The 27,899-nt window shown below is 37.5% G+C and overlaps 1 protein-coding gene across 1 annotated transcript in view; it reads left to right on the top strand.

The window, feature by feature from the left end:
- The window catches only part of TLL2 (tolloid like 2), a 174,917-nt gene extending 147,018 nt beyond the window's left edge, over positions 1-27,899 (top strand). The window contains exons 14-21 of the mRNA XM_044662652.1: positions 5,965-6,090; positions 7,832-7,992; positions 9,157-9,337; positions 10,017-10,142; positions 16,728-16,855; positions 21,683-21,896; positions 23,059-23,309; positions 27,765-27,899. Of these exons, the coding sequence (XP_044518587.1) occupies positions 5,965-6,090; positions 7,832-7,992; positions 9,157-9,337; positions 10,017-10,142; positions 16,728-16,855; positions 21,683-21,896; positions 23,059-23,309; positions 27,765-27,899 (1,322 nt within the window). The remainder of the gene's footprint in view (positions 1-5,964; positions 6,091-7,831; positions 7,993-9,156; positions 9,338-10,016; positions 10,143-16,727; positions 16,856-21,682; positions 21,897-23,058; positions 23,310-27,764) is intronic.

Below are 27,899 nucleotides of genomic sequence, written 5' to 3'. Positions count from 1 at the left end.
TTTGGGGCAGCTGCGTAGCTCAGTGGATTGAGAGCCAGGCCTAGAGATGGGAGGTCCTAGGTTCAAATCTGACCTCAGACACTTCCTAGCTGTGTGACCCTGGGCAAGTCACTTGACCCCCATTGCCTACCCTTACCACTCTTCTGCTTTGGAGCCAATACACAGTATTGACTCCAAGATGGAAGGTAAGGGTTTAAAATATATATATAAATATATATATATATATATATATAGTCAGTTTCATTTTTTCCCCTTATGGTGGTATTAAGTGCTTTCCATAATTTGCTTTTGAGCAAAACATTCAAGATATACATGCCTGTGCTTTCTGAATAGCTCTTGAGTCCTTTTTTTGTTCATTTATTAATCCTGGACCTTATTTTCTTTTTAAAAAAATTAATCATGAATTTAACAGTCAATAAGCAAACATTTAAACACACAAGTTTATGTATGAACCTAAGAACTTGTTAATGTTAAATATATATGAAATTTAGCAAAGTAGTAACAAAATTTCCAATTCTTTATGCTCCATTCTGAGCCACTTTTTGACTTTTCATTTTTTGTATGTCTGTTACTACCCACTAATTTTCACCTACCTCCAATAAAATGCTATTCCCTTTGACAATATAGTTAAGCAAAGCAAATCAATGTATTGACCAGCCTGAAAATTTATGTCTTATTCTGCTCCACTAGTTCAATGCTTCTCTGCCGAGAGGCAGGAGACAAGCTTTATCAACGTTCTTCTGGAATCATGACTGATCAGTCCAAGAACTAGAGCCCTGAGGTCTTTCACAGTATTTTTCCTTTACATCACAGTAGTCATTGTATAAATTCCCGAACTACACACACACACACACACACACACACACACACACACACACACACACACAGAGAAAGGAATTAAAATTAAGGGTTTGACTAAATATATGAGAATTCTAAGATAGAAACTGTATGGTCGCTGATTTAAAAATATTATAGCTCAAGTTAAATTGACTTTCAGTAGCTTTATTTACAAAGAGGTACAAAGAGTGAAAGTAGAGAAAAGTAAAAGAGGGTAGAGTAAGAAGTCTAGTCTAACATCCCTGGCTCAACCCAGGTAGGGCTCGTTAACCCCTCAGCTGGAGGAATTGGTGGTGAATTAAACAAAGGTTCAATCCATGTGGCTTCCTCCAAGAAGGGAAGGCCTCTCCGGAACTAATCTCTCCAGAACCCAGGAAAGGAGGGTCAGCTTCTCACTCACCCAAGCTGAACCTCCAAAGGAGAAGATCCATGAGCAGTCTTACTAGAAGCAGTTCAGGAGCCAGAGTCCCAGGTTGAGGTCCCAAGTTGTAGCTCCATGCCACAGTCCCAGTCCAAGATCCTCCAAGCCAAAAATTCAGACCAAAGACTCCCTTGGACAGGAAGTTCAGGACTTCTATAGTCCTTTTTTCCATGTCACTTCCTGTCCCTTCCTCCATTTTATGGGACCCAATTACAGTCTTTACATTTGCCTAGCATTGCCCAGGGGGTAGTCAGTTGCTTCTGGAGTTGTCACCCACTTTAGTAAGAGGTTTGTGGACTTCCCCTATGTAGTGTTAAGTAGGGTGTTTTCAGTTTTTATTTATTAATTTAAAAATAGGCAAGGAGAGAGTTAATCCTATCTTCACAATCCCCCCTGTGATTCTTTGGGAGACTAGTCTCCCCAGTGAATAATTTACAATAACCAGCTTATATCTCTAAAGATCTTCTAACTACAGGTGCATACAATATTGCACTTTCTAAGAGGAAACTAAAATAGTTAGAGATAAGAGGGAAATAGGAGAGAGCAAAACCAATGTTTGCTAGGCACATTGATGAAAAGCCAAGTGGGGTCAATCCCCTTTGGCATAAAGGTTTGCATTCAGAATAAATGTGTTCAACCTCCTTCAGTTTAATCAATTGCATCCCTGAGTTCATTCTGGATCTTCTGATGCAAAGGAGATTTCTTTATGACACTTTCTCCAAAGAGCTTATTTTCTTGATTCAAGGAGTTAGCTTCTTTTCCTGAAAATTTTCTTTAAAAAAATTTTAAATCTTGGATTTTGTGAAAATTATACAATATATATTTTTAACCCTCAACTTCTGTCTTAGAATTGATATGAAGTATCAGTTCTAAGACAGCAGAATGTTAAATGCTAGGCAATTGGGGTTAAGTGACTTGCCCAGGGTCACACAGCTAGGAAGTGTCTGAGGCCATCTTTGAACCAAGGTCCTCCTGGCTCCAGTCTTGGTGTTCTATCCACTGAGCCACCTATTTTCCAACAAAATTTTAGCCATTCCTTTCCTCTGCTTACCATTGCATTGAGGACCCTGATTATTAAGATATATTTTTTCTTAGTTGGGATGACCATGTAGAATTCCTCAAAGAATTTATCTTTTTCAATTCTTCATAGAATTTCTCTGCGTTGTTCCAAAATGTGTTTATTTATTTTGCCTCATTCTCTGCAACAGATGTTGGCGCATAAGCTGCAATTATCTTCCTGGTGGTGTTTTTGTTTGGGCTCACCATGAGCCCAGCAAGACAGGATGACTAAGTGCCTTCCATGAAATGCCTTTTGTTGCCGTTGGGTACTCAATGAAACCAACTCTTCCAACTCCTTAATTTGGTTCTCTGTGGAGAACCTATGAGCCATCTTTCCATTTAACTACAGCTTCCTTATATTCTCTAGCTTCATTGATAACAAGAATGCTCATATGAATATTTTTCAGTTCTTCTAGCAATATTTCAACTTAATGATAGTCAGTTGGATAATCAATAATGATTTATTAAGGTTTTACTATGTGCTAGGCACAGTGCTGTAATAGAGAGCCATTGAGGTTCTTTGAAAGGGTTAGGGGAAGAGTGACATGACTAGACACATGCTCTGGAAAAAAATCACTTTAGTAGCTTAGCGGAGGATGAATTGGAGTGGTTAGAGACTGGAGGCAAGGAGACAAGGCTTTTATAGTAGTCTGGGTGTGAGGGGATTAGGGATCAAACTAGAGGAGTAGCTTTATGAGGTAGAAAAATATATATAGGGAAGGCTTTATTAAGACTGAGTGAGAAGATTTGGCAAAGTATTGACTGCATAGGGTAAGATAGTAAAGAGTTGAAGATGACTCTAAGGTTGCCACCCTATGTATCTAAACAGGAGTTCTAGCAGTTGTAAGTAGTTAAGTGGAGATCTCATACTTAGAGTGCTGGTAGTTTACTTACCATTTGCAGATGGTTTAAAAACTGTGATTTTTAGCACCCCTTTACTCCTTCTGACCCCCAGCAGAAGGTCTTACCAGAATGGGAGCCATTTAAGTGTTTTTCTTTGGTTACTATGGTCAATAAATTGATCATGAAGTGGCTAGCCTAACGACGATTTTCTTGTCTGTATTAATCTTATCTGATCCTTGGACAACAGATGCTGTTGTCTGTCAGTGAGGCAAGTACATGATGTCTTCTTAGCTTGATCATACCTGCCAGGGTTCACAGTCCACTGGCCTAGACCTGGAGAACCCAATGTCATTGCCTTGCCATGAAAAGGCATTGGACTATGACTTTTGTGGCATTATTTATTTAAATATTAGATAAAACATTAGGGGACAGTGAAGGTGGGGTAGTGGTGTGCTGATAAATGTTTCATGGTTAACTCCCCAGACCCCCAGATATACATAGGATACCTTTGAAGTTTACCCTGAATCATTAACATTTTCTCCATCACTTTCTTAAGTCTAGACAAAAATCAGCAAACAATCATGAAATCCTGATCTGTGTTTGCCAATTTCTGGGACTCCAGCACATCATTGGGATGGGACCTTACATCGATTGCACTGATATTAGGAGAATAGCTCTGTGAGAAAATTCCTTCTGCCAGTTTAGCTTGGCAACTTCCCTGTAGCTTAGTGTTTTAGACAGTTACTTAAAGCTGGGTCAGCCAACTACTATTAGTGGATAAAAATCAATATGCCAGTCAGGGAAGAATGTGATTCTCAGAACAGTAGTTTGCTTATTGCCCTGGGAAGATGAATGAGTTGCCTAGGGTCACATAGTCAGAAGGTGTTGAGAGCGAGAGCATATTCTGACAAAACAAATACAAATCTCTGGAGTGTTTCCCTTTTTACAGTTTAGTCTATTTATCTCTACCCTTTGTTAACAATCTAAGGCAGTTCCATATTCATGAAAAATTATTTCTTCCGGGTGCCATATGTTAACTTATTTTCCTACTCATTTTGGTATAGAAACTTCAACATTTTTTGAAAGTTTAAATATATCACGACCACTGATTTTTCCTAGTCTGTAGGCTTATTTACCATCTCAAAGAGTTTTAGCCATTACACCAAGCATTTTTTTCCCATTCCAGGAGAATACAGATTATAGAAATTGGCAGCCAAAGGAGATCTTGTTATCCAAACTCTTTTGAGGAAATTGAAGTCTATAGAGGTTAAATACTTAGCTCATACAAGTATTAAGGTCACAAGTATTAAGCAGCACACATGGAAGTCAATCCCAGGTTCTCTGACCTGTCCAAAACTCTTGCCACTGTCTGACACTGCAGGGATCTTTGGCTTACAGGTCATATTTGCTTCAACAATCAATATTTTTATAGTTATGTGATCTGATCAGAATAGTATCCCATTCAATGATAGAGTTTGCAACCCATTTGTCTAAGTTGTCTTTCTTCGTGCTCCCATCAAACTCACCAAACTCATTGAATTGGGGACCTTTCTCTAGTTCTCCTGGTTGTTTTCTTCAGGATACCAATGGGACATAAGGACTGTGTATCAAATAGCTTTATGTGATTGACCCATCTATTTTTCCAGGCATTGAGCTTTCTGATGCTATTTTTTTTTTATCACTTCTCTCCCTGTTCCTCAAGATGGATTGTATTGAACTGCTCAATTTCAACTTTTAGGAGACTGGTGTTCCATGACTCTTAGTCATAAGTTATAGTGTAATAGGATTACAGATTTAGAGCTAAAGGGGCCTCAGAAACCTAAAAATAATCGTTTAATAATAATAGCATTTACATAGTGCTTTCTATGTCAGTTGTTATGTTAAGAACTTTACAAATATTATCTTATTTTGATTCTCATAACAAACTTGCAAGATAGGTGCTATTATCTTCATTTTATAGTTGAAGGAACTGAGGAAAGCATGAGTTAAGTGACTTGTCCAAGCTCCCATAGTGAGTACATTTTTGAGGCCAAATATAAACTCAGTTCTTCTTGACTCCAAGACCACCACCTAGGTGCCTCTTATGACCCAGGGGAGTTAAGTCGACAATCAGTCAACAGGTATTTACTAAGCACTCACTGTGTGGTAGGTACTATCCTATTGAATGACTAGATGAAGGTGAATTAGGTAGTAAGTTGTCAGAGACCAGAGACTATTGATGTTAGAAAGATTTTGTTTCAGGGAGAAACTTGGGATCATTGAGAGAACTGACCAATTCCCTAAAGAAAATGCAGTCTGTAGTTTCCTATCTCATTCAGTTCAACCCAACTCATCATTTGCACTGTCATTCCAAGATATACATACTAATGGATGAGTTCTATGGATTTGATAATGCTACTTCTTATGATAATTTCCCAAAGTGAGACTGGTATATCATTGTTGTTTTTTTTTTTAAACCCTTAACTTCTGTGTATTGGCTCCTTGGTGGAAGAGTGGTAAGGGTGGACAATGGGGGTCAAGTGACTTGCCCAGAGTCACACAGCTGGGAAGTGTCCGAGGCTGGATTTGAACCTAGGACCTCCCGTCTCTAGGCAAGACTCAATCCACTGAGCCACCCAGCTGCCCTGGTACATAGTTTTTAAGGTTTCCTTTGAGCTTTATTTATAAATTAAATTAATTTTAGGCATACCCCATTGGGATTTGCTTACATCTAGCTTCCATGCTGTGCTAGATGTGGGAAGACATAGAGAGCAAAGTCAATTAACTTGGCAGAAATATAACAAGTTACCTTATTCCCCTAACAGAAGTTGATGAATGTTCCTGGCCAGACAGGAATGGGTGTGAACAGCGCTGTGTGAATACACTGGGCAGCTACAAATGTGCTTGTGATCCTGGCTTTGAATTGACAGCTGATAAGAAGACTTGTGAAGGTCAGTGGTTGGCAAAACTGAAATAGGAATGTGTTGAGGGAAATGAATGATTGACAAGGAGCAAAGTACAGATTGGAGGAGATAGTTGGAAGAAGTATTCACTCTTTGATGGAAAAAAAATTTTCAAGGGTGAGACATTTTTTATTGTCATGCAAAACACACTTCCATATTGGTCATTGTTGTGAGGGCAAACTCACATAAACCAAACCCCCAAATAAAAACATAAATACACTGATGTGAAAGATGACTCCAACAGTTTTTTCTGTAGAGGTGGATAGCATTTCCCATCATGTCTTTCATGGTTGTCCTAAATCATTGCACTGGTGAGAGTAGCCAAGTTTTCACAGAAAATCATCCTCCAATATATTTTTTTAAAATTTTTAAACCCTTAACTTCTGTGTATTGACTTATAGGTGGAAGATTGGTAAGGGTAGGCAATGGGGGTCAAGTGACTTGCCCAGGGTCACACAGCTGGGAAGTGTCTGAGGCCAGATTTGAACCTAGGACCTCCTGTCTCTAGGCCTGGCTCTCAATCCACTGAGCTACCCAGCTGCCCCTCATCCTCCAATATTGCTGTTATTGTGTACAATGTTCTCCCGGTTCTGCTCATTTTACTGTGAATCGATTTATATAGGTTTTCCCATGTTTTTCTGAAAATGTTCCCCTTATTGTTTCTAATAGCACAATACTATTCCATCATGACTATGTTTGCAACTTGTTTAGCCATTCCCAATTGATAGGCATGCCTCTAGTTTCCAGATACTGCTGCATCAAAGGCTATACACAGTTTTGTAGTCCTTTGGGCATAGTTCAAAATTGTTCTCCATAATGGCTGGACCAGTTCACTACTCCACCACAGTGCTTTAGTGTCCCCAATTTTCTCACATCCCTTGCAACATTTGTCATTTCCCTTTTCTATTCTATTAACCTGTCTGATAGGATTCACGTTCTAATAACCATCTTCTTCCTCTTCCCAACTCCATAAAACAGGTAAAAAATTTAAGCCAAAACACTTGATCCAGGAAGTGTATCTGGCAGAATAGGTAACACTCCTTATTCCTAAGATAACACCTTCTTACTGATAAAGAAGTAATATGTCCCAGAATTAGTCATCTGGAACCATTATTGATCAGTATTGAATTCTTATAATTTAATCCTTAACTGAATTTCCCCAGACTTAGCATGGCCCATTCTCTATGCCAAGAGCACCATGCCCATTTTTGGCATTACTCACAGGAACTCTGTATATCTAGTTCTCCTTTCTAATCCCAAATTTTAGTTCCACACTCATCCCTGATTGAATAATGAACTTGTTGGTGCTTCAACTATATTGTTTGGTTCAGTTGTTTTGATTATGCCTGACTTTTCACAACCCTGTTTGGGGTTTTCTTAGCAAAGATACTGGAGTAGTTCACATTTCCTTCTGGAGTTAGTTCATTTTACAGTTGATGAAACTGAGGCAAATAGTTAAGTGACTTGCCCAGGGTCACGCAGGTAGGAAATGTCTGAGGCCAAATTTGAACTCAGGAAAAGTAATTTTCCTGACTCCTGGGATTTCAAAAATAGTAAAATTCTTTTTAGTGTAAATATACAAGACTAGGGGAAAAATGAGAATCAGAGGAGGAGTTTAATAAACCAGGTTCAGGTGATGCAGCATTTCTTTCCCCTGAAGAACATACCAGGACACAGTAGTCACTTAGAATTTACTGTTCATTGACATATTTATTTGTCACCTCTTTAGTGGCCTGTGGTGGCTTTATGACCAAGCTTAATGGAACCATTACTAGCCCTGGATGGCCTAAGGAATACCCCACAAATAAAAACTGTGTATGGCAAGTGGTGGCTCCAGCCCAGTACAGAATCTCCCTCCAGTTTGAAGTGTTTGAGCTAGAAGGCAACGACGTAAGTTCCTTTACTTTGTGTTGATGAATTATCTAAAGAGGGTCCAGAGTCAAAGAAGTCTCCAGGTTGGCTGAAGGTAGGGTGGGATCCAGAAGAGTGATCTTGTTGAGCTTTTCTGATATTGTGTTCTAGATTTCATTCTCTATGTTTACTTTTTTTCCATCTACATCCTCCCCTTATGAACTCTTCTGACCTGTTTCTAATGACCCATTAATTACTAGTGGAGGAAAATTAGTCTACTACCCAAAGAAGAAGGCAAGTACACCAGGGCCCAGAATTGTACAAGGTGGGTGTTCTTTGAATGAAAGAGGGATCTCCAATGGTGTGGACTCTGGCATCCAGATGTGAGAAGAAATGAAGTGTTACGTGGTTTACCTTAGTGGGAATAATGTCTTGCACACAGTAAACTCTTATGATTATAGATTTTAATACAGAAGGAACCTCAGTTGCCATCTAATCCTACCCTTTCAAGATATGAGGAAGACTAGGACCCAGAGAGGTTAAGTGATTTGCCCATTCATAAAAATCTAGGATTCAAACTCAGGTCCTCTGACCCCCAATTCACCCCCGTTTGCTTTCTTTTTTCCCATAGTTCCATGTTGGAAAACCTATGGCATGCATGTCAGAGGGGGCTGCTCCCTTCCCCCTCTCCACATGTACCTGAGGACATTTTTCACATCCCCTGCCCCTCTGCCCAGCAGCCTATTGGGAGATCTTCCTCCCTCCCCTGTCTGGGGTAAAGTGGGGGGCTCATATTTGCAGTTTGGGCACTCAGTCTCTAAAAGGTTCACCATCACTGCCTTAGTTGAACTCATATCAAATAAGAAGGTTGCAAGGCTTCCCATTGGATTCAACCTCTTGGGACATAGACCAAAGTAAAAGACGGAGCTAGATATCTATCTTGTAGCCAGAGGGCTAAGCATGCTGACTAGGCATTGGCCAGACTTCATGTCCAAGGATAGCTTCAGGTCTCCATATAGTTAGAGGGGGATTGTAAAGTTAGACTTGTGTTCATGTTTCTGCTTTTCCACTTATTAAATGCTTCACCTTAGTCACATCACTTCCTTCTTTGAACATCTTCCTTCATTTGAAACCTGAGCAGAGAGCAGTGAGGTAGCACAGTGAATAGAATACAGCCAGAAGTATTGCCCTCCTCTCTTGCAGGTTTGTAAATATGATTACGTGGAGATCCGAAGTGGGTTGTCCTCTGATTCCAAGCTTCATGGAAAGTTTTGTGGCTCTGAGAAGCCCGAGGTGATTACCTCCCAAAGCAACAACATGAGGGTGGAGTTCAAATCGGATAACACTGTTTCTAAACATGGCTTCAAAGCCCACTTCTTCTCAGGTATGTGGATGTTTCAGGGATAGGGATTGAACTCCTAAGAATACAGGGAGTTTTAGATAAGAAGAAGGGTTTGGGGAAGGGAATTCCACATAGGGAAACCTCATGAGCAAAGACATGGCAGTGGATAGGAGATTCAAGAGTGGGAGGAAATACAGCCTATAGCTGCATATTAACATCAGATTAAGGAAGATATTGAAAAGCTTAAAAAATTCTTTGAATGAAGGAAAGGGGATGTGGAGGTCCATGCATGTGCATGTGGAAGCTTGCATACTTTGTATTGTCAGGTTTTCTTCTGTTTTTCAATTTTTATTCTTCAAAATATTCTTTTTTATATGAGATTATATTTTTGGAAAGAGAAAGATTTAATAATATAATAATGATGCAAAGGGAAATTTAGTGTATATTCAAAACAAAAGGTATCTATAAAAATCTCTTTTAAAAGAAATTCTTAAATCCTTTTGCACATAATTGCAAATGAACATAATGCAAATTCATGTTGAGTAGACCCTGAGAAAATGAAGGAGTTAATGTAATAGGAGTAAGTAAAGGTAGAGAAATAACTGGGGTAGACTTTTTGAGGGGTATCATTTCTGAATAGAGTTTTAAAAAGTTGAGGATGGTTCATAAATGGGCAGCTCAATCTCATTCTCCTCTCAGAAATGCATACTTTCCGTTCTAGACAAAGATGAATGCTCTAAGGACAATGGTGGGTGTCAACATGATTGCATCAACACATTTGGAAGCTATATTTGCCAATGTAAAAATGGATTTGTACTTCATGAGAATGGCCATGATTGCAAAGAAGGTAAGATTTCCATTTCTATTTTTCCATTTTTATTGATTTTTAAAAATTAATAAGCACTTTTTCCTCCTCTGACCTCCCTACTCTACTGAAAAAGAAAAAGAAAAGCTTTATAACAAATATGCATGGTTAGGTAAAACAAAATCTCCAGTTGGCCATATCTGAAAATGTATCTCATACTGTATCATGAGTTTATCATATCTTGGTGGTCTTGATAAATGCTTTATCACTGAACTTCTGGAATCATAATTGGTAATTTAATTGACCAGAGTTCTTAAGTTTCCAACTATTTTTAGAAAGTTATTCTATTAGGCAGGAAGGAATAATATTAGGACATCCTTTCTAGCTTTGTGCCATACTCACTGGGACAACCTACACTCTGAATTTCTCCCTTTGGAAATGTAGTGATTGTTAACAGTAGAAGAATTTGGGTGGACCTTCATTCAGTATCTTGTATGAAGTAGTTACTCAATAAATTTTTATTGATTTAATTTCCTCTTTTGTACAATTGCCTTAGAAACCTTCCTTCAAGTTTCTTTCTCAGAGATGTTCATGTTCATAGTTTAGAGTGATCTGAGAGTTCATATAATTCAGCTTTCTGAACAATACAAGAATCTCTTATTCAATATCAAATTCAAGGACAAATAACTATTCAGACACTCTAGGTGAGGTTGTTCACTTAAGGAAAGCCATTCCATTCTTGGACAGCTCCATTGATAGGAACTTCTAATACTGAATTTTAATATGCTTCTTTATAATATCTACTCATTTTCCTAGGTTCACCTTCTAAAATAACAGAACACGTTCACTATTGGCTTAAGCCAAGCTTTTTATCTAGGATAAAACTGGATAGTATCCATATTGCATTTGAGCCTGGGCCAAGTAACTCAGAGTAAAGAATTAAATGCCTTATGCCATGCACAAATTAGGATATGTAGTTAAGATCATCATCCACTCAAATTAACTGCTGTGTGGGGGTAAGAAAGGGCATCTAGAGCTACCACAGCTGCCACAATTATTGTCAATTCTTTTTTTTAATTAATTAATTAACAATTTTTCTCCATGGTTACATGATTCATGTTCTTTCTTTCCCCTTTTCCCTCCCCACCCTCCTGGTGCTGACAAGCAATTCAATTGAGTTATACCTATATCATTGTTCAAAACCTATTTCCATATTATTAATATTTGCGATAGAGTGATCATTTAAAATCACAATCCCCAATCATATTCTCATCAAACCATGTGATCAATCATATGTTTTTCTTCTGCATTTATACTCCCACAGTTCTTTCTCTAGATAGCATTCTTTCTCATATATTCCTTTGGATTGTCCTGGATCATTGCATTGCTACTAATAGAAAAGTCTGTTACATTTGATTGTGCCACAAAGTTTCAGTTTCTGTGTCCAGTGTTCTACTGGTTCTGCTCATTTTGCTCTGCATCAATTCCTGGAGGTCATTCTAGTTCACATGGAAATCTTCACAGTAGTATTCCAACACTATCAGATGCTACAATTTGTTCAGCCATTCCCCAATCAAGAGACATCCCCTCATTTTCCAATTTTTTTTGCCATTACAAAGAGCGCAGCTATAAACATTTTTGTACATGTATTTTTCCTTATTATCTCTTTGGGGTACAAACCCAGCAGTGGTATGGCTGGATCAAAGGGCAGGCAGTCTTTTAAAGCCCTTTGGGCATAATTCCAAATTGCCTTCCAGAATGGTAGAATCAGGCATCAGAATACAGACCAGATGGTCTTCCTATCACTGCATAAAGGTAAGGAAGTCTTGAAGTCTCCTCTTAAACCTTTGGTCATCTTCCTCTTGAAATATTCTTTTTTAATTTTTTTAATTTTTAATTTTAATTTTGAATATTTTCCCATAATTACATATTTCATGTTCTTTCCCTCTCCCCCAAACATCCCTAACCCCCACTTAGCCAATGCACACTTCCACTGGGTTTTACATGTATCATTGATCAAGACCTAATTCCATATTATTGATAGTTGGACTAGAGTTATTGTTTAGTGTCTTAATCCCCAATAACATCCCCATCAGCCCATGTGTTCAAGCAGTTCTTTTCCCTCTGTGTTTCTCCTCCCCCAGTTCTTCCTCTGAATGTTGCTAGTTTTCTTTCTCAAAAGTCCCTCAGCTTTGCTCTGGATCCTTGTATTGCTGCTAGTAGAGAAGTCCATTACATTTGATTGTACCACAGTGTATCAGTCTCTGTGTACAGTGTTCTCCTGGATCTGTTCCTTTCATTCTGCATCATCTCCTGGAGGTCATTCCAGTTCACATGGAATTCTTTCAGTTCATTATTCCTTAGAGCACAATAGTATTCCATCACCAACAGCTATCACAATTTGTTTAGCCATTCCCCCAATCGAAGGATATTCTCTCATTTTCCAATTTTTTGCCACCACAAAGAGCGTGGCTATAAATATTTTTGTACAAGTCTTTTTCAATATTATCTTTTTTGGGGTATAATCCAAGCAGTTATATGGCTAGATCAAAAGGCAGATAGTCTTTTAAAGCCCTTTGAGCATAGTTCCAAATTGCCATCTAGAATGGTTGGATCAGTTCACAACTCCACCAGCAATGCGTTCATGTCCCAATTTTGCCACATCCCCTCCAACATTCATTACTCTCCCCAGTTATCATTTTAGCCAATCTGCTAGGTGTGAGGTGATACTTCAGAGTTGTTTTGATTTGCATTTCTCTAATTATTAGAGATTTAGAACACTTTCTCATGTGCTTATTGATAGTTTTTATTTCTTTATCTGAAAATTGCCTATTCATGTCCCTTGCCCATTTTATTAATTGGGGGATGACTTGATTTTTGTACAATTGATTTAGATTCTTGTATATTTGAGTAATTAGACTTTTGTCTGAGTCTTTTGTTATAAAGATTTTTTCCAAATTTGTTGCTTCCCTTCTAATTTTGGTAGCATTGATTTTGTCTGTACAAAAACTTTTAGTTTAATGTAGTCAAAATTATTTATTTTACATTTTGTGATTTTTTTTCTGACTCTTGCTTGGTTTTAAAACCTTTCCTTTCCCATAGATCTGACAAGTATACTATTCTGTGCTTACCTAATTTACTTATAGTTTCTTCCTTTATGTTCAAGTCATTCACCCATTCTGAGTTTATCTTGATCTAGGGTGTGAGATATTGATCTAGGCCCAATCTCTCCCATACTGTTTTCCAATTTTCCCAGCAGTTTTTTGTCAAATAGTGGGTTTTGGTCCCAAAAACTAGGTTCTTTGGGTTTATTGAAGACCGTCTTGGTGAGGTCACTTACCCCTAGTCTATTCCACTGATCCTCCCTTCTGTCTCTTTGCCAGTACCCTATTGTTTTGATGTCTACTGCTTTATAGTACAGTTTAAGATCTGGTACTGCTAGGCCACCTTCCTTCATATTTTTTTCATTATTTCCCTTAATATTCTTGGTCTTTTGTTCTTCCAAAATGAACTTTGTTATAATTTTTTCTAATTCAGTAAAAGAGTTTTTTGGTAGTTTGATAGGTATAGCTTGAAATATTCTTTAAAAAGACAAAATATCCATTTAAACAGTAAGGAAGAGTAACAATAAGAGCAAGTCAAAGAAAAAATCTTCCACCATAAGAAATTTTGCATAATAAAAAATCCAAAGAACAGCATTATTGCAGAACTGTTGGGGAGACTGCCACATACATGTTGGAAGAAGTACCAAAATATTTTTAAAGATTAGATAATACATACATTAAAGGATTTAAGGGAAGATTCTAATTCTTTAAAAAAAACCACAAAGGAAGAAAAAAGGAGCAGTTTACAAAAGTGAAAAACAGCTTTAAAGAATTAAAAAGTTTCAATGGAAGAAGTAAAAGTCAGAGAAAATAAAATGAGTAAATATCAGTGAGTGATATGAGTTGGCATTCATATAATTCCTTAAAGTTAAAATACCTGTGAGGTAGGAACTGTAGGTATTATTATCCAATTTTGTATGCAGGTGAGGTAATTGAAGTAAAGAGAGATTAAATGATTTGTTCATTGTCACACAGCCAGTAAGTATCAAAGGCTATATTAGGACTCAAGTTTCTTCTGACTTAAGTTAAAATTCTCTTAACTAAGTCATCTTGCTTTTTCAAAATGGCAGTAAAATAAAAGAACAAGCCCACAATATCATGGTATTTAAAAAATCAATTGATCACTCTGTAGGATAAAATTATAGACTTAAAAGAGAAAGAGGAACTTAAATATCAGATTAATTGGGATCTCAGAGGATACAAGAAAAATACTCCAAATTAGAAGATATAATCAGGGGAAATTTTTTGAAGAATGCATAAGAAAATATATTAATCCATGAAGGGAAAAATTCATAGCAAGTCAGTATAGAAAAATCTAAAACCCAAGTCTCTGAGGTACATAATTATTAAATTTCAAAAGGATAAAAACAAAGAAGTAATTCTTTAAAACAGGGGTTGGCAACGCATGGCTCTTGAGCCATACTTGGCTCTTTTGAGGGCCAGATATGGCTCTTTCTGCAGGAGCCATAAAGTCAATTTTTTTTCAGGTGCTGTTACAGGAGCGCACGCTGTGAGCACTGTACGGCTCTCACTAAATTACATTTTAAAAAATGTGGCATTTATGGCTCTCACGGCCAAAAAGGTTGCTGACCCCCTGCTCTAAAAGTTCAAAAAAGAAAACAAGATCACAGATGACAAAGTACTAATTAGAATATCCTCATATTTTTTTAAACCCTTACCTTCTGTCTTAGAATCATTATTGGGTATTGGTTCTAAGGCAGAAGAGTGGTAAGGGCTAGGCAATGGGTGTTAAGTGGCTTGCCCAAGGTCACACAGCTAGGAAGTTTCTGAGGCCAGATTTGAACCCAGGACCTCCTGTCTCTGGGCCTGATTCTCAATCCACTGAGCCACCCTGATGCCCCCTCATGTTTTTTAAATATATATTTTTATTTATTTCATTAAATATTTCCCAATTACATTAAAATTTTAATGTTGATGTAAATGAAAAAATTTAGTCCTAAGTTCTTTTTCACACACACACACACACCTACCCCATTCCATGTCCCCATATCTTTAAGCAATAACACAAGAAAAGGATGTACTTAGTTTTTTAAAATACATACACAAAAAGATCAGATTGAATGGGACCAAAAATGACTTACCCCATTAATTTGAATATTTTATTTAAAATCAGAACATTTAAAAATTAGGAAGACCTCAAGGAGTTATTGAAAAATATTGAATGAAAAAAAACTCCTCTAGAAGTTGGGAGAAACTTCATATTATTAAATAAAAAAGATATCAAGGAAAATTGTAGGATAATAGTAACCTAACATGATCTCTAGTTAAGAATATTAAACTATGTAACTTTAGGTGAACTAAAGAGAGCCAAAGAATAATTTTATTTGAGATGTGTATTATAATTAATAAAAATTAAAATGTAAAATGCTCTTAGGGTTATAAACTAGAAGACATTTAAAATGAGGGAAAAGTAGAAGAAAAGAAAGACAAAAAGGAGAGGAATTGATGATTCCAAAAGTTCAACTCCTTTCTTAACTAAAAATCAGTTAAGTCTCAGAAAATCCTGCATAGTTAATAACTTAATAGAAAATTTAATTAATTAATTTGAAAGTTTTAATTATTTTAGATCATCAATTAAATAGTTTAAAAATAGAAATAGTTATAGGAACTTGAGATCAATTTATTGCCTAGATAATATTAAGAACAACATTGGAAAAAATATCAGTTCAAATCAATTTAGTAAACATCTATTAAGTGCCTATTATATGTTAAGGCATTATGCCATGTACATAAAAAAATAAGGATACTTTTTACCTCAAAGAGATTAAATTCTTACATTCTAAGTAAAATTTAATAACTAATTAAAATGTAAAGGGCCTGAATTCCCCCATTACAGGGAAAAGAATTAATTGCAACTTGGGTTAAAAACAATCTCTCAATATGTTGTCTATAAAAACACATTTAGGGGCAGCTGGGTAGCTCAGTGGATTGAGAGCCAGGCCTAGAGACGGGAGGTCCTAGGTTCAAATCCGGCCTCAGCCACTTCCCAGCTGTGTGACCCTGGGCAAGTCACTTGACCCCCATTGCCTACCCTTACCAATCTTCCACCTATAAAAAGTCAATACACAGAAGTTAAGGGTTTAAAATAAAAAAAAAAAAAAAAAAAAAAAAAAAAAAAAAAACACATTTAGTGCAAAAAGATTTAGTTTAAAATGAAAAGTTTTGTGGAAAAGAGGCTATGAAATTGCAAGTTTAAAAAAAAGAATAGAACTGATAGTAGAACTGGTACTATCCAAAAAAGTTGAATTTAAACAGAAAGCATCAAGAGAAAAGGTCAAATATATAATGCTAAAATGAACTTTAAATAAAGAATACACAATTATATTTAATTTACATATACCCAAGGTTTCGGCAGTTAATATGATAAGTAAATAAAAGAGGCAAAAGCAAAGAACAATGAGAAATCCCAGGAGGAGGAGAATAAAAATAATAAATCCTATAGGAAACCATTTTTATATCAGATCTCTTCTTTCCTTGGACTGATTATGTCTCTTTTTTCTAGCTGGCTGTGAACACAGGCTTAACAGTGCAGAAGGAACAATGGCAAGTCCAAACTGGCCTGATAAATATCCCAGTCGAAAAGAGTGTACCTGGAACATTTCTTCTACTCCTGGTCATCGGGTAAAAATTGTGAGTTGTTTCCATTGATTGGAAAACACCAACCAAAGAAATCTACTATTTTTTTAAGTGAAATATTTATGTCAAGCTCATAGTTTAAGTCCTGTGAGCAGAATTCTCTAAGCTGCACATAAGGGGAAAAGTATGATGACTGAAAGTATGAAAGTTAGGATTGAAGTTGGTTTTGAATCAAATGATGGCTTTGTTACATACTTTGCAATCAATTGCTCATCTCTGCATCTAATCCTGTTGCTAAATCATCTATTTTGTGCTTCTAAATATTAAAAAAATTATTACGATCCTCAGGATTAGCAGAAGGAAGAGTATGGATATCTCTGAGGGGTTTATTTGAGTAACATTGAACATTAATATAGCACTTGCTGTGTGCCAAGCACTGTGCTAAGCAACTATTTTACAAATATTCTCATTTGATCATTGCAATAACCCAGAAATATAGGTGCTGTTATTATCCCTATGTTACAGTTGAGAAGATTGAGGCTAACAGAGGTTACATGACTTGCTCAGGATCACATAAGCTAGTAAATGTCTGAGGCTGTATTTGAACTCAGATTTTCTTGACTCTAAGCCCAGTGCTTTATCCATTGTATTACCCAGCTACCTCGAAACAGAGAAGAAACAACAAAGGGAAAAGAATAACAGGAACAAGAAATGATATTGAATAGAGAAGAGTAATATTTACAACTATACTGCTTCAGTCAATGATTTATTATCCCTCTAAGATATGTAGAGAGGGATATGTAACTCCATAGACTGAAAGTTCCTTATTTAGAATAATAATAATATAATAATAATAATAATAATAAATAATGTCTTAAGTCTGCATAACATTTTGTAGTTTTAAAAATTCTTTCATATGTATTATTTTATTTGGTCCCCACAATAACCCCAGGAAATAACAGAACAGATATCATTATCTCCATTTTACAGATGAGGAAACTGAGTATCATAATGAATTTGAAACCACAACCTGTTGGGTTCTCTTTCTGACAGGTGTGGAAAATATTGCACAGAAAGAGTTTGGAATGTTGGAGAAAGAAAGGATAAACAATGAAGGCATTTGGAAGGGGGAGGGGAGAGACTGGAGAGAGTGACAGTTGGTCTGTCTGAGAGGGACTCTTGCCTGGGCCTCGGGACAAGAGGGAGTTCTCTGCCTCTCAGGATAGAAACTACCTCTATTCCCTGGGATTTTCCCAACTGTTTCTCTTCCTGGATTTCTGTGGATCATACCATCAACTAAAAGAATTTGAAGGGGACTGCTTGAACTGTAATGCTGGTCTTTAGGGCATTAACCTGAAGAGACAGGCTAAACCAGCTCTGAAGATCAGAATCTCTTTTCCTCTTATTGTCAAAACTGCTAAAGTCTTTGAACTTATAAAAGCTAGCATAGATATAGTACAGATTAGGAAAAAAGGAAACCTCCATAAGCCTGTGAACCCTGGGCTCAGCTCAAACTCTGTTTTTGTTTTTTGTTTTGTTTTGTTTTGTTTTGTTTTGTTTTTGTTTTGTTTTATTTATTTCTTTAAAATTTTTATTTTGAATATTTTCCCATAGTTACATATTTCATGTTCTTTCCCTCTCCCTCAAACCTCCCTAACCCCCTTAGTCAACGCACACTTCCACTAGGTTTTACATATATCATTGATCAAGACTTAATTGCATATTATTAATAGTTGGACTAGAGTTATCGTTTAGTGTTTATATCCCCAATAATATGCCCATCAGCCCATGTGTTCAAGCAATTGTTTTTCTTCTATGTTTCTCCTCCCACAGTTCTTCCTCTGAATGTTGCTAGTTTTCTTTCTCATAAGTCCCTCAGCCTTGCTCTGGGTTTTTGCATTGCTCTAGTAGAGAAGTCCGTTATGTTTGATTGTACCACAGTGTATCAATCTCTGTGTACAATGTTCTCCTGGATCTTCTCCTTTCACTCTGTATCAATTCCTGGAGGTCATTCCAGTTCACATGGAATTCCTCCAGTTCTTTATTCCTTTGAGCACAATAGTATTCCATCACCAACAGATATCACAATTTGTTTAGCCATTCCCCCAATCGAAGGACATTCTCTCATTTTCCAACTTTTTGCCACCACAAAGCTCAGCTCAAACTCTGACAGAGACTTGAAAACCAATCTGTGCTTAAGGTTGAGGGCAATCCCTAACTTCCCTCTATCCTAATCCCTTCCCTTAAAGATTTGTTAATAAACCAACTTTAGTTAAATAAACACAGTCAGATAATCATTTGTAAGGGTGAAGGGAGCCTAAAGGGAGAAGCCATTGTCTCCCATGAAAAGTCAATTAGGGTCGCTCTGAGGGTTAGCTAATTATCACTCTTGGCTAACCTCAGTAACACCATCCCAGGGTTTCCCTTTCTGATTTACCTTTTTAAGAGAGTTTTCTTACACAGGGCAGGCTACTCCTGACTCCAAGTCCAAGATTCTGTCACATTTTCAGGCAGATAGTCCTCCAAAAAGAAGACAGAGGACTCATATTGCTTTTCCCAGATTCTCCTTAGAAGGTTTTATAAACATGGATATGTGCTAGCTAGACTATAATCAGTTCTCACATACTGTTGGTCCATTTGGGGAGGAGCCCATGAAGAGGGCTAATTGCAGATGATGAACTAGGAGGGTCCATTTTTATCAGTAATGATTCTAGTGGTGAAGGGCCAGAAGGAAGTGGTGTATTGTATGAAGCCATAGGAGTGGCACAGCAGAAGCTGGAAGCATATCCGGGGTCTAGAATCACATATTGGCACTTTAGGATACCTGAGATCCAAGAGGCTAGAAAATGGCAAAAATATTATAAAGTTAGACAAGTCTCTAAGGAATTAGGTATTATATTGCTTATGATAAAGATAGTTGATATTTATAGAGCACTTTAAAGTTTGAAAAACACTTAACATATATACATACATATATATATATATATACATATATATATATATGTATATATATATATATATTCACCTCATTTGATTCTTGCAACAATCCTCTAAGGTAGGTGCTATTATTACCTTATTTTACAGATGAGAAAATGAAGTTCAGAGGTTATGACTTGTCCATCATCTTACAGCTAATAAGAATCAAAAGTGGAATTAAAACCCAAGACCCAAAGTCTTTGCACCCTATGGATTAGAAATTATAGATGGTTTTGAAATTGTAGAAACTGACATTTCTCAATTATACTAATGAGTATAATTAAGGTGGTAACTAGAGACCTTTGGATGCCTATTAATTGTACCTAACCCAGTGATGGTGAACCTTTTAGAAACCGAGTGCCTAAACTGCAATCTTCACCCACATGTGAGCTTCCCCCTTACCCCAGACAGGGGAGGGAGGAAGCACTCCCAATGGGCTGCTGGGCAGAGAGGTGGTGATGGGAGAAATGTCCTCGGGCAAGGTGGAGAGGGGTAAGGGAGCAGCCCCCTCTGGCACACATGCCAAAGGTTTGCCAGCACAGACCTAAACTCATTCTACGTTGATTTTCTTCAAAAGTTTCTCCTGTGGACAGTTCCCTGTTGATGTTAGGAAAACAGCTGAGTTGCTCCTCAGAGGCCTCAGCATGTAGTCACTAGTTTGTTAAAATCTACAGCAATTTGAGGTAAAAAATAACCTGCAAGAGGAAAGAATTTAATAATTTTTCTTGTTTAGTTTTTAAAGATATTTTCCTGTAAATGGGTCTCACTTTCAGATGGTGTTGACGTTTGATAATTAACAATTATGGTAGTCACTGAAGTATCTTCCAGTTTTGAAATACTGTGATTCTATGATTTAGGGATATTTTCCACTACTAAAATTCTTTAATGATGTCCCTACTGTTTTTTTTTTGTACTAGGTATATGTGAAAACTAGTTCTCTCTTTTTCCCCAGGTTAGAGAGCCTGGATAACTACTTTCCTATTTCCCTTTCCATTTCCTCCTCTTTCTCTTGTTTCTTTGTTGTACATTTGTTGAATGCCCATCCCAACCTGCTTCTTTCTCTGTTCTTTAGCCTTATTGTTTTTCCTAGCCATACTGATCAGTCTCTTACTGCTCCTTGATGTGGATGCTCATTTTATCATCTCTCTATTGCTTTGTCAATGTCAACTCCTTTTCTTTCCTCTCCTACTCTACTCTATCTCATTTCTACCTCTTTTCCCTAGTCTCTTCCCCCTCTCTCTGTAATCTAATCTTTTTTCTTTATTCTTCATTCCCTCCCATCCTTATCATGACACCATCTCTTGTGGGTCCCACAGATAGAGTTGGTCAGGATACCTTAACAACCTCTAGCAATTTGCCTGGTGTCTCTTAGGTAACCTGAATTTTTCACGTTTCTTGGGAAAGACAGTAGAGAAAAATAATGACTCATCCATTCTGTTCAGTTTGTCTAAGAGGGATTTTGTTTTTCTGCTTCTGGGAGATAATTCATCGCTCTGGGATATAGTCTTTGGGTGACCACCCATAGAAAGAGAACAGTAGGATTCTATTGTGATATAATCTCCTTAGGAGCATGGATTCCCTTTTATCTTTATATCTCCAGTGCCTGGCATAGTATTTAACATGCTGTAGCTTACTAATAAAAGCCTTTTGATTCCTTTCTTGCTTGTCTCTACAATTCTGTCTAAACTGAATGATCTATAGGGAAGAGCTACTTACACAAAACAAATTGGGCTTTTTCCCATGATGCAAAGTCAAGATTCCAGGGATGGGAGGCCATTGCTGCTCACGCTCACTCTCCAGCCACTGCAAAATTGAAGTAAACAAGTGCTGGTCAACATGTGAACCTCTGGGTTCAAGCTTCTGGAGGTGACCTGGCCTTTTTCTGGTTTCTTTTCTGTTTTGTAGACTTTTAATGAATTTGAAATTGAGCAGCACCAGGAATGTGCTTATGATCACCTGGAGATGTATGATGGACCCAACAGCAAGTCCCCAATCCTTGGCCGTTTCTGTGGGAGCAAGAAGCCGGATCCTGTGGTGGCTTCTACAAACAGGATGTTTCTCAGGTTCTATTCTGATGCATCAGTGCAGAGGAAAGGGTTCCAGGCAAGACATAGCACAGGTACACTGGCTTATCACCAATATGGGCAGACAACATTAAACTTTGGATGGACTGCCCTCAAACAACCTGATTATGATATTTTTTCTCAGCTTTCCTCTGTTCTGACCAACTTTTCAGCTCAGTTTCAGTCATATAGCACCATTTTACTCCTTAATGGACCATCCACAAATTCTAAAAAGTAGTCATTCAAATGCTTCTGTTCTTGACTTGGAATCAGGAAGCCTGAGATTTGAATCCAGCCTCATACATTTAATAACTACATGACACTTTGGCAAGTAACAGTCTCTCTGGGCCTCAGTTTTCTCATCTGTAAAGTAAGGTTTTTCCATAGTGGATACGTCAATGGAATTTGAAAGCTTCCTTAAAAATTTACTAACTTACTAGCTTCCTGACTTTGGACAACTCAGTTTACATCTCTGTGCCTCAGATTTCTCATCTGTTAAATGAAGGAGTTAAACTTGATGGCCACTAAGATTCCTTCCAATTTTAAGTCTATGAGCCTATGCCTATATTTTAGAATTTAAAAATATATTCTCTCTCCCTCCCAATTCCCCACCACAGTTGAAAAAAAAAGAAAACTAAAACCCTTTTAACAAATATTTATAGTCCAGCAAGACTAATTCCCACATTGGCCATGTCACAAAATGTATGTCTCAGTCTACATCTTGAGTTCATCACCTCTCTGTTGGGAGGTGGGTAGCATGCTTCAGTTGTCAGTGCTTGATGCTCATTGCATTAATCAGAGTCCTAAAGTCTTTCAAGGTTGTTTATCTTCACAGTGTTATCATAGGAATTGTTTTCCTGGTTTTGCTCACTTCAGTTTGTATCTATCCCTACATATCTACTCATGTTTCCTATCATCTTCCCCTTCCTCATTTCTTAACAGCATGACAATATTCCATTTCATTTACATGCCATAATTTGTTTAACAATTCCCCAAGTGGCAGACACCTCTTCCAGTTCTTTGCTCTCACAAATAGAGCCACTGTGAATATTTTTTATATATATGAGTCCTTCTTTTACTTTTATACAGATCATATTCCTTCTTTGACCTGCCTTATCTTTGACCATTACTCAAGAGAGGGGATAAGGCTGGAAAGGGACAAGAGTAAGAAGTGGCCCTTTTGCAATAGAACCATAACAGGCTGTATCTTTATTCCAGAATGTGGTGGTCGGCTGAAGGCAGAAGTCCAGACCAAAGACCTCTATTCCCATGCTCAGTTTGGTGACAACAATTATTCTGGACATTCTCGGTGTGACTGGGTGATTGCAGCAGAGGATGGATATGGTGTGGAATTGATATTCCAGACATTTGAAGTTGAAGAGGAGGCAGATTGTGGATATGACTACATGGAGGCCTTTGATGGCTATGACAGCACAGCCCCACGGCTGGGCAGGTTCTGCGGTTCCGGGGTAAGTCCCAGAGGTGAAAATTCTGACCCAGAGAATCCCATGATCAGTGGCCTGGATAGCAATAACCATATCAATAACAGAAGCAACAGAAATCTTATTATCCCTAGAGATGCAGAAGAAGCTTTCAATAAAAGACTCATTCCTTTTAAAACACTAGAAAGCATAGGAATAAATGGAACATTCCATAAAATAGTAGTATAGAAAACCATCAGCAAGCATTATGTAATGGAGATAAACCAGAAACCTTCCCAGTAATAGCAGGAGTGAAGCAAAGAGGCCCATCATCACAACTATTATTCAGTATTGTTCTAGAAATGCTAACTATAGCCATAAGAGAAGAAAAAGAGATGGACAGAATTAGAAAAGGCAAGGTAACAGCATCAGAGATTGGCAGTTTGAGAGGTGGATGGATTTGATGGACAAGTTGATGACAATGGGATTTATTCCCTAAAAATGGCATGACAATGGAAATTATCCATACAAATAGTATGGATTCACCATCAGAAGTAAAATTCACTTGGAACTGGAGCCCAAATTTGGAAACTAGTCCAATAATTTAAATAGGGTTCCATATCAAGACTGGATGTTGACCATAAGCATTGGGTTCAATAAATGTTCTTTATATTGTTCTCTATGTGGAGATCTACATGAAATATAGGCTGGATAATCACTTGTATGGATTCTTTTTGGGGATTTAGGTAAGACTAGATGACTGCTGAGATCCCTTCCAAGTCTGATACTCTATGATTCCATGTCGTTTGGGTGCAAGGCTGAGTCTTTTGTCCTAGATCCTTAACAAGAGGCTATTTAAGGTGGCCTTTAAGAGTTTGAGTTCTTGGCCACACAGTAGTAAAAATAGTGTTCCAGAGTTGGATTAATTACGTATGTAACGGAAACTCATGCACAGCCCCTTTTAGATCTTTGCCGAGGGCACATCCAAGCTCTGTTATGTTATGCCGTATGACTTTCACAAAGTAGAGAGATCTAGTACAATTGAAATATTAAATTTGGATTCTGAAGAAATGGGATCAAATCCAGCTTCCCCACTAACTCTGAATAAACTGGGCAAATCAGTTCGCCTTTCTTGGCTTCTGTGTCTTCACATGAAAAGATGATGTTAAAATTCCTCCCAGCTCTAGGTCTATGTTTCTCTGGTCCTGTAGGACCCCCACATTCCAGGGAATGGCTCTTTGCAGTTGATACCAGTTACCACTAGGTGGTGGTCTTGCTTTTATAGCATTAACCTCAGGTCCAAGTCTGGTGAATTTGTAGAACTCACATGAGGCATTATTGAACAAATTGACACTTTCTTGGCAAAATATAACTTACTTACATCACTAACCAAACAGGTTGTATTTCTACACAACTAAGAGCTAAGTAGAGTCATAACTAGTAATTATGATGCCTAGATCAAGCACAAAAGGTAGACACGAATCAACTTTTTAGGGAAAAAGTCTTTTGAGAAGATGGGGAGAGAGAAACCAAACCTCAGAGAGAGCCCTTGAGGGGTTTGAGACATATGGGCCAGGTGAAGTGGGGGGGGGGACTGGAGGAGAACATTCCTATGATGAGTGAGTCAGAGACCCTAGGACCCTGAGACATGGTTCAAGACCAGTTTGGAAAGGAGCTTATATGGGGTGCAGCCATTGAGGGGAGAGGGATGTAGTAAAGAAGCTGCCATCTTGTGGTTATTTTTAACTATTTTACAATTTTAAAAAATTATTCTGACTAATGAGGCTTGCTAGCTGAAAGGTTATGTAGAAGAGTATGTAGAGAGGTGGCCTGAGAGTCAAGAAGACCTATGTTCAAGCCTCACCTGTGCCACAAGCTAGCTATGTAACCCTGGGAAAATTTCTTAATCTCCTTAGCCCCGTGCAGATAATGCTCTAGATAAGATTTTATACCTTTTTTTTCCTGGACTGATTTGGCTGTCTGGTGAAGCCTATGGCTCTTTTCTCAAAATAGTTTTAAAATTAATAAAATAAAATATATAGAATTATAAAGGAAGCCAATTATATTGAAATATAGTTATCAAATAATTAAAACCTCCCAACCAGTTCAGAGATTGCAGGTTAAGAACTTCTTTGGCGACTCTTGAGAAATTGATGAGGACTAGCTCTGCAGGAGTGGAGAAAATGCCCTCAGAGAGAGTTCCAACATTAGGCGCATCCATCACCAGTCTGGTTCACAAAAAGAAACAAAACAAAACTACTAAGTGTGAAGTCCAGCTGTCCCCTCTCATCCCACCTTAGTTACGACTCCAGATGGAGGGTCAGAAGGCAGCAGTCTCAATGTATATGTTTTAAAATAGACTTTTATTGATGTCTTTTGTTTTTACATCACCTAGATTTCCTCTTATATCCCTCCTCTCCTCCTTCCAGAGAGCCATCCGTTATAATAAAGCAGTAAAAAAAGGAAGAGGGGAAAAAATCAACAAAGTTGATTAATATATTGAAAAAACATCTGACATTATATGCAATTTTCCACCCCTGCCAGACTTCACTGATGCTCCTTCCTCAGAGAAGGGAGGTATTTTCTTGTAACTCTTTCAATTTTTAAAAAAACTCAGCTTAGAGGCATCTTCATAATTATAACCTCATTTTGCCCCTCTTCTCTCAGAGTTGGAACCTCCTCTTTGGTATTCCTTCCAAGGCTTGGCTTCTCCCATCTTTCACTGAAACATTTTGGTGAACAAAAGCAGCTTTGGCAAATGCCCTTCTACACATATGCACACACACAGAGACATTTATATACATATATATATACATATATGCATATGTATATATACATCATATATACATATTACATGTGTATATATTCTCCACATATAAAATATACAATATAATATGTAATATGTAATATAATAATATGTAATATAATAAAAATATTGAATATTTAAAAATTCTATATATATATAGAAGCCTCTGCTTCTAACTTTCCCACTAGGCACTCTATCTTTAATGAAAGGATTGCCAAATACTTTTCAAGGGACTGACTCAGCTACTTCTGATAAGACACTGGGGCCCTAAATGTCAGTTATCTCATACTTCCCTCAGTCACAGGATTTTGAATCAGAAAGGGCCATATAGGCCACCTAGCCCAACTCCTTTCTTTTAAAGATAGGGAACTAAGATTAGAGAGGTTAAGTACTGTCCTGTCAAAGACAAAATTTGAATTCAGATCCTTGACTCCTAGTTTAGCACTCCATATTTCAACCCTGCTCTTAATCCTTTGAACTTTTCTTTCTCTGGAATTGGTCTTACCTGGACTAGGGCAATAACTTCCTGACAGGTCTTCTTAGTTGGGTTTTTCTCCATTTGCTCCATTTCCCAGGACTCTGACAAATTGCCTTACCTGGCACATAAACCTGCTTCCATCATTCCATCCCCTTTGATCTTAAACTCTCTACAATGACAAGTCCCATCTATCCTACCTCCACAGTCTCATCATATCTCTCTCCCTCCTTACTTTCCCTACCACCTCAATTCTAATTTTTGCAAACCTAAAAGTGTCAGATACTAAAGAGAAAAAGACTAGGTTAGGAAAAAACCCACAAAAAAGTCATTGGATTTGGTGATTAGCAACCCCTGAGACAAAAGTTTTACTAGAATGGTGGGAATGGAAGCCTTGTTGAAAGCTTTGTCCAAACTGCCTCTTGCTTGTCTCTACCTGGACTCTGTCTCTGAAGTCTCTAAGCTCTGATGGATGAGCTTTTGCTAAATATTTCTGGGTTCCAGGACTCAAGGCTATTTCCCAGTTTCTTCCTCCTCCGTTTTTATGTGCTGTATTTTCTCCATTAGAATGTAAGCTATATCTATCCATCTGTGTATCCATCGATGTTTCTATCCATCCATCCATCCATCCATCCATCCATCCATCCATCCATCTATCCATCTATCCATCCATCTATCCATCCATCTATCCATCCATCCACCCATCCATCTATCTATCTATCTATCTATCTATCTATCTATCTATCTATCTATCTATCTATCTATCTATCTATCTATCCCCATCTATGTGTTCCTTAATGCAGCTATCCATTCACGTATGTATGTATCTCTCCCTGTATCTATCCTTTTATACATCCCTTAATGTATCTATCCATATATGTATGTTTGTATGTATCTATCATGTATGTATGCATTCATCTGTATGTATACCTCTTTCTCTATCATGGTGGAATAGAAAAAGCTCTAGAAATAGAATTAGGCAGAAACTGGATTCAAATCCTGCCTTTGACACTTACTAGATGCATAACCATAGTAAAGTCGCTTAATCTCTCTGAGTCTCAGTTTTCTAATCTGTAAAATGGAGCTAAAAATGGAAGCAGTCCCTCCCATGATCATATGTTATAAATGTGTATGAAGTGCTTTGAAATCCTTGAACCACTTTATAAATACCTGCTGTTATTCTCCAACTTAAATACTTAGTTATCATTTCTTCTTTTCTCAGCCTTTAGAAGAAATCTACTCTGCAGGAGACTCACTGATGATACGCTTTCACACAGATGACACCATCAACAAGAAAGGCTTTCATGCCCGATATACAAGCACCAAATTTCAAGATGCTCTACACATGAGGAAGTAG

The sequence above is a fragment of the Gracilinanus agilis genome, chromosome 2, assembly GCF_016433145.1.
Source record: "Gracilinanus agilis isolate LMUSP501 chromosome 2, AgileGrace, whole genome shotgun sequence".
Classification (NCBI taxonomy): Eukaryota; Metazoa; Chordata; class Mammalia; order Didelphimorphia; family Didelphidae; genus Gracilinanus; species Gracilinanus agilis.
Note: the sequence above shows the minus strand (reverse complement) of the source record. Positions and strands in the feature narration are given on the sequence as shown.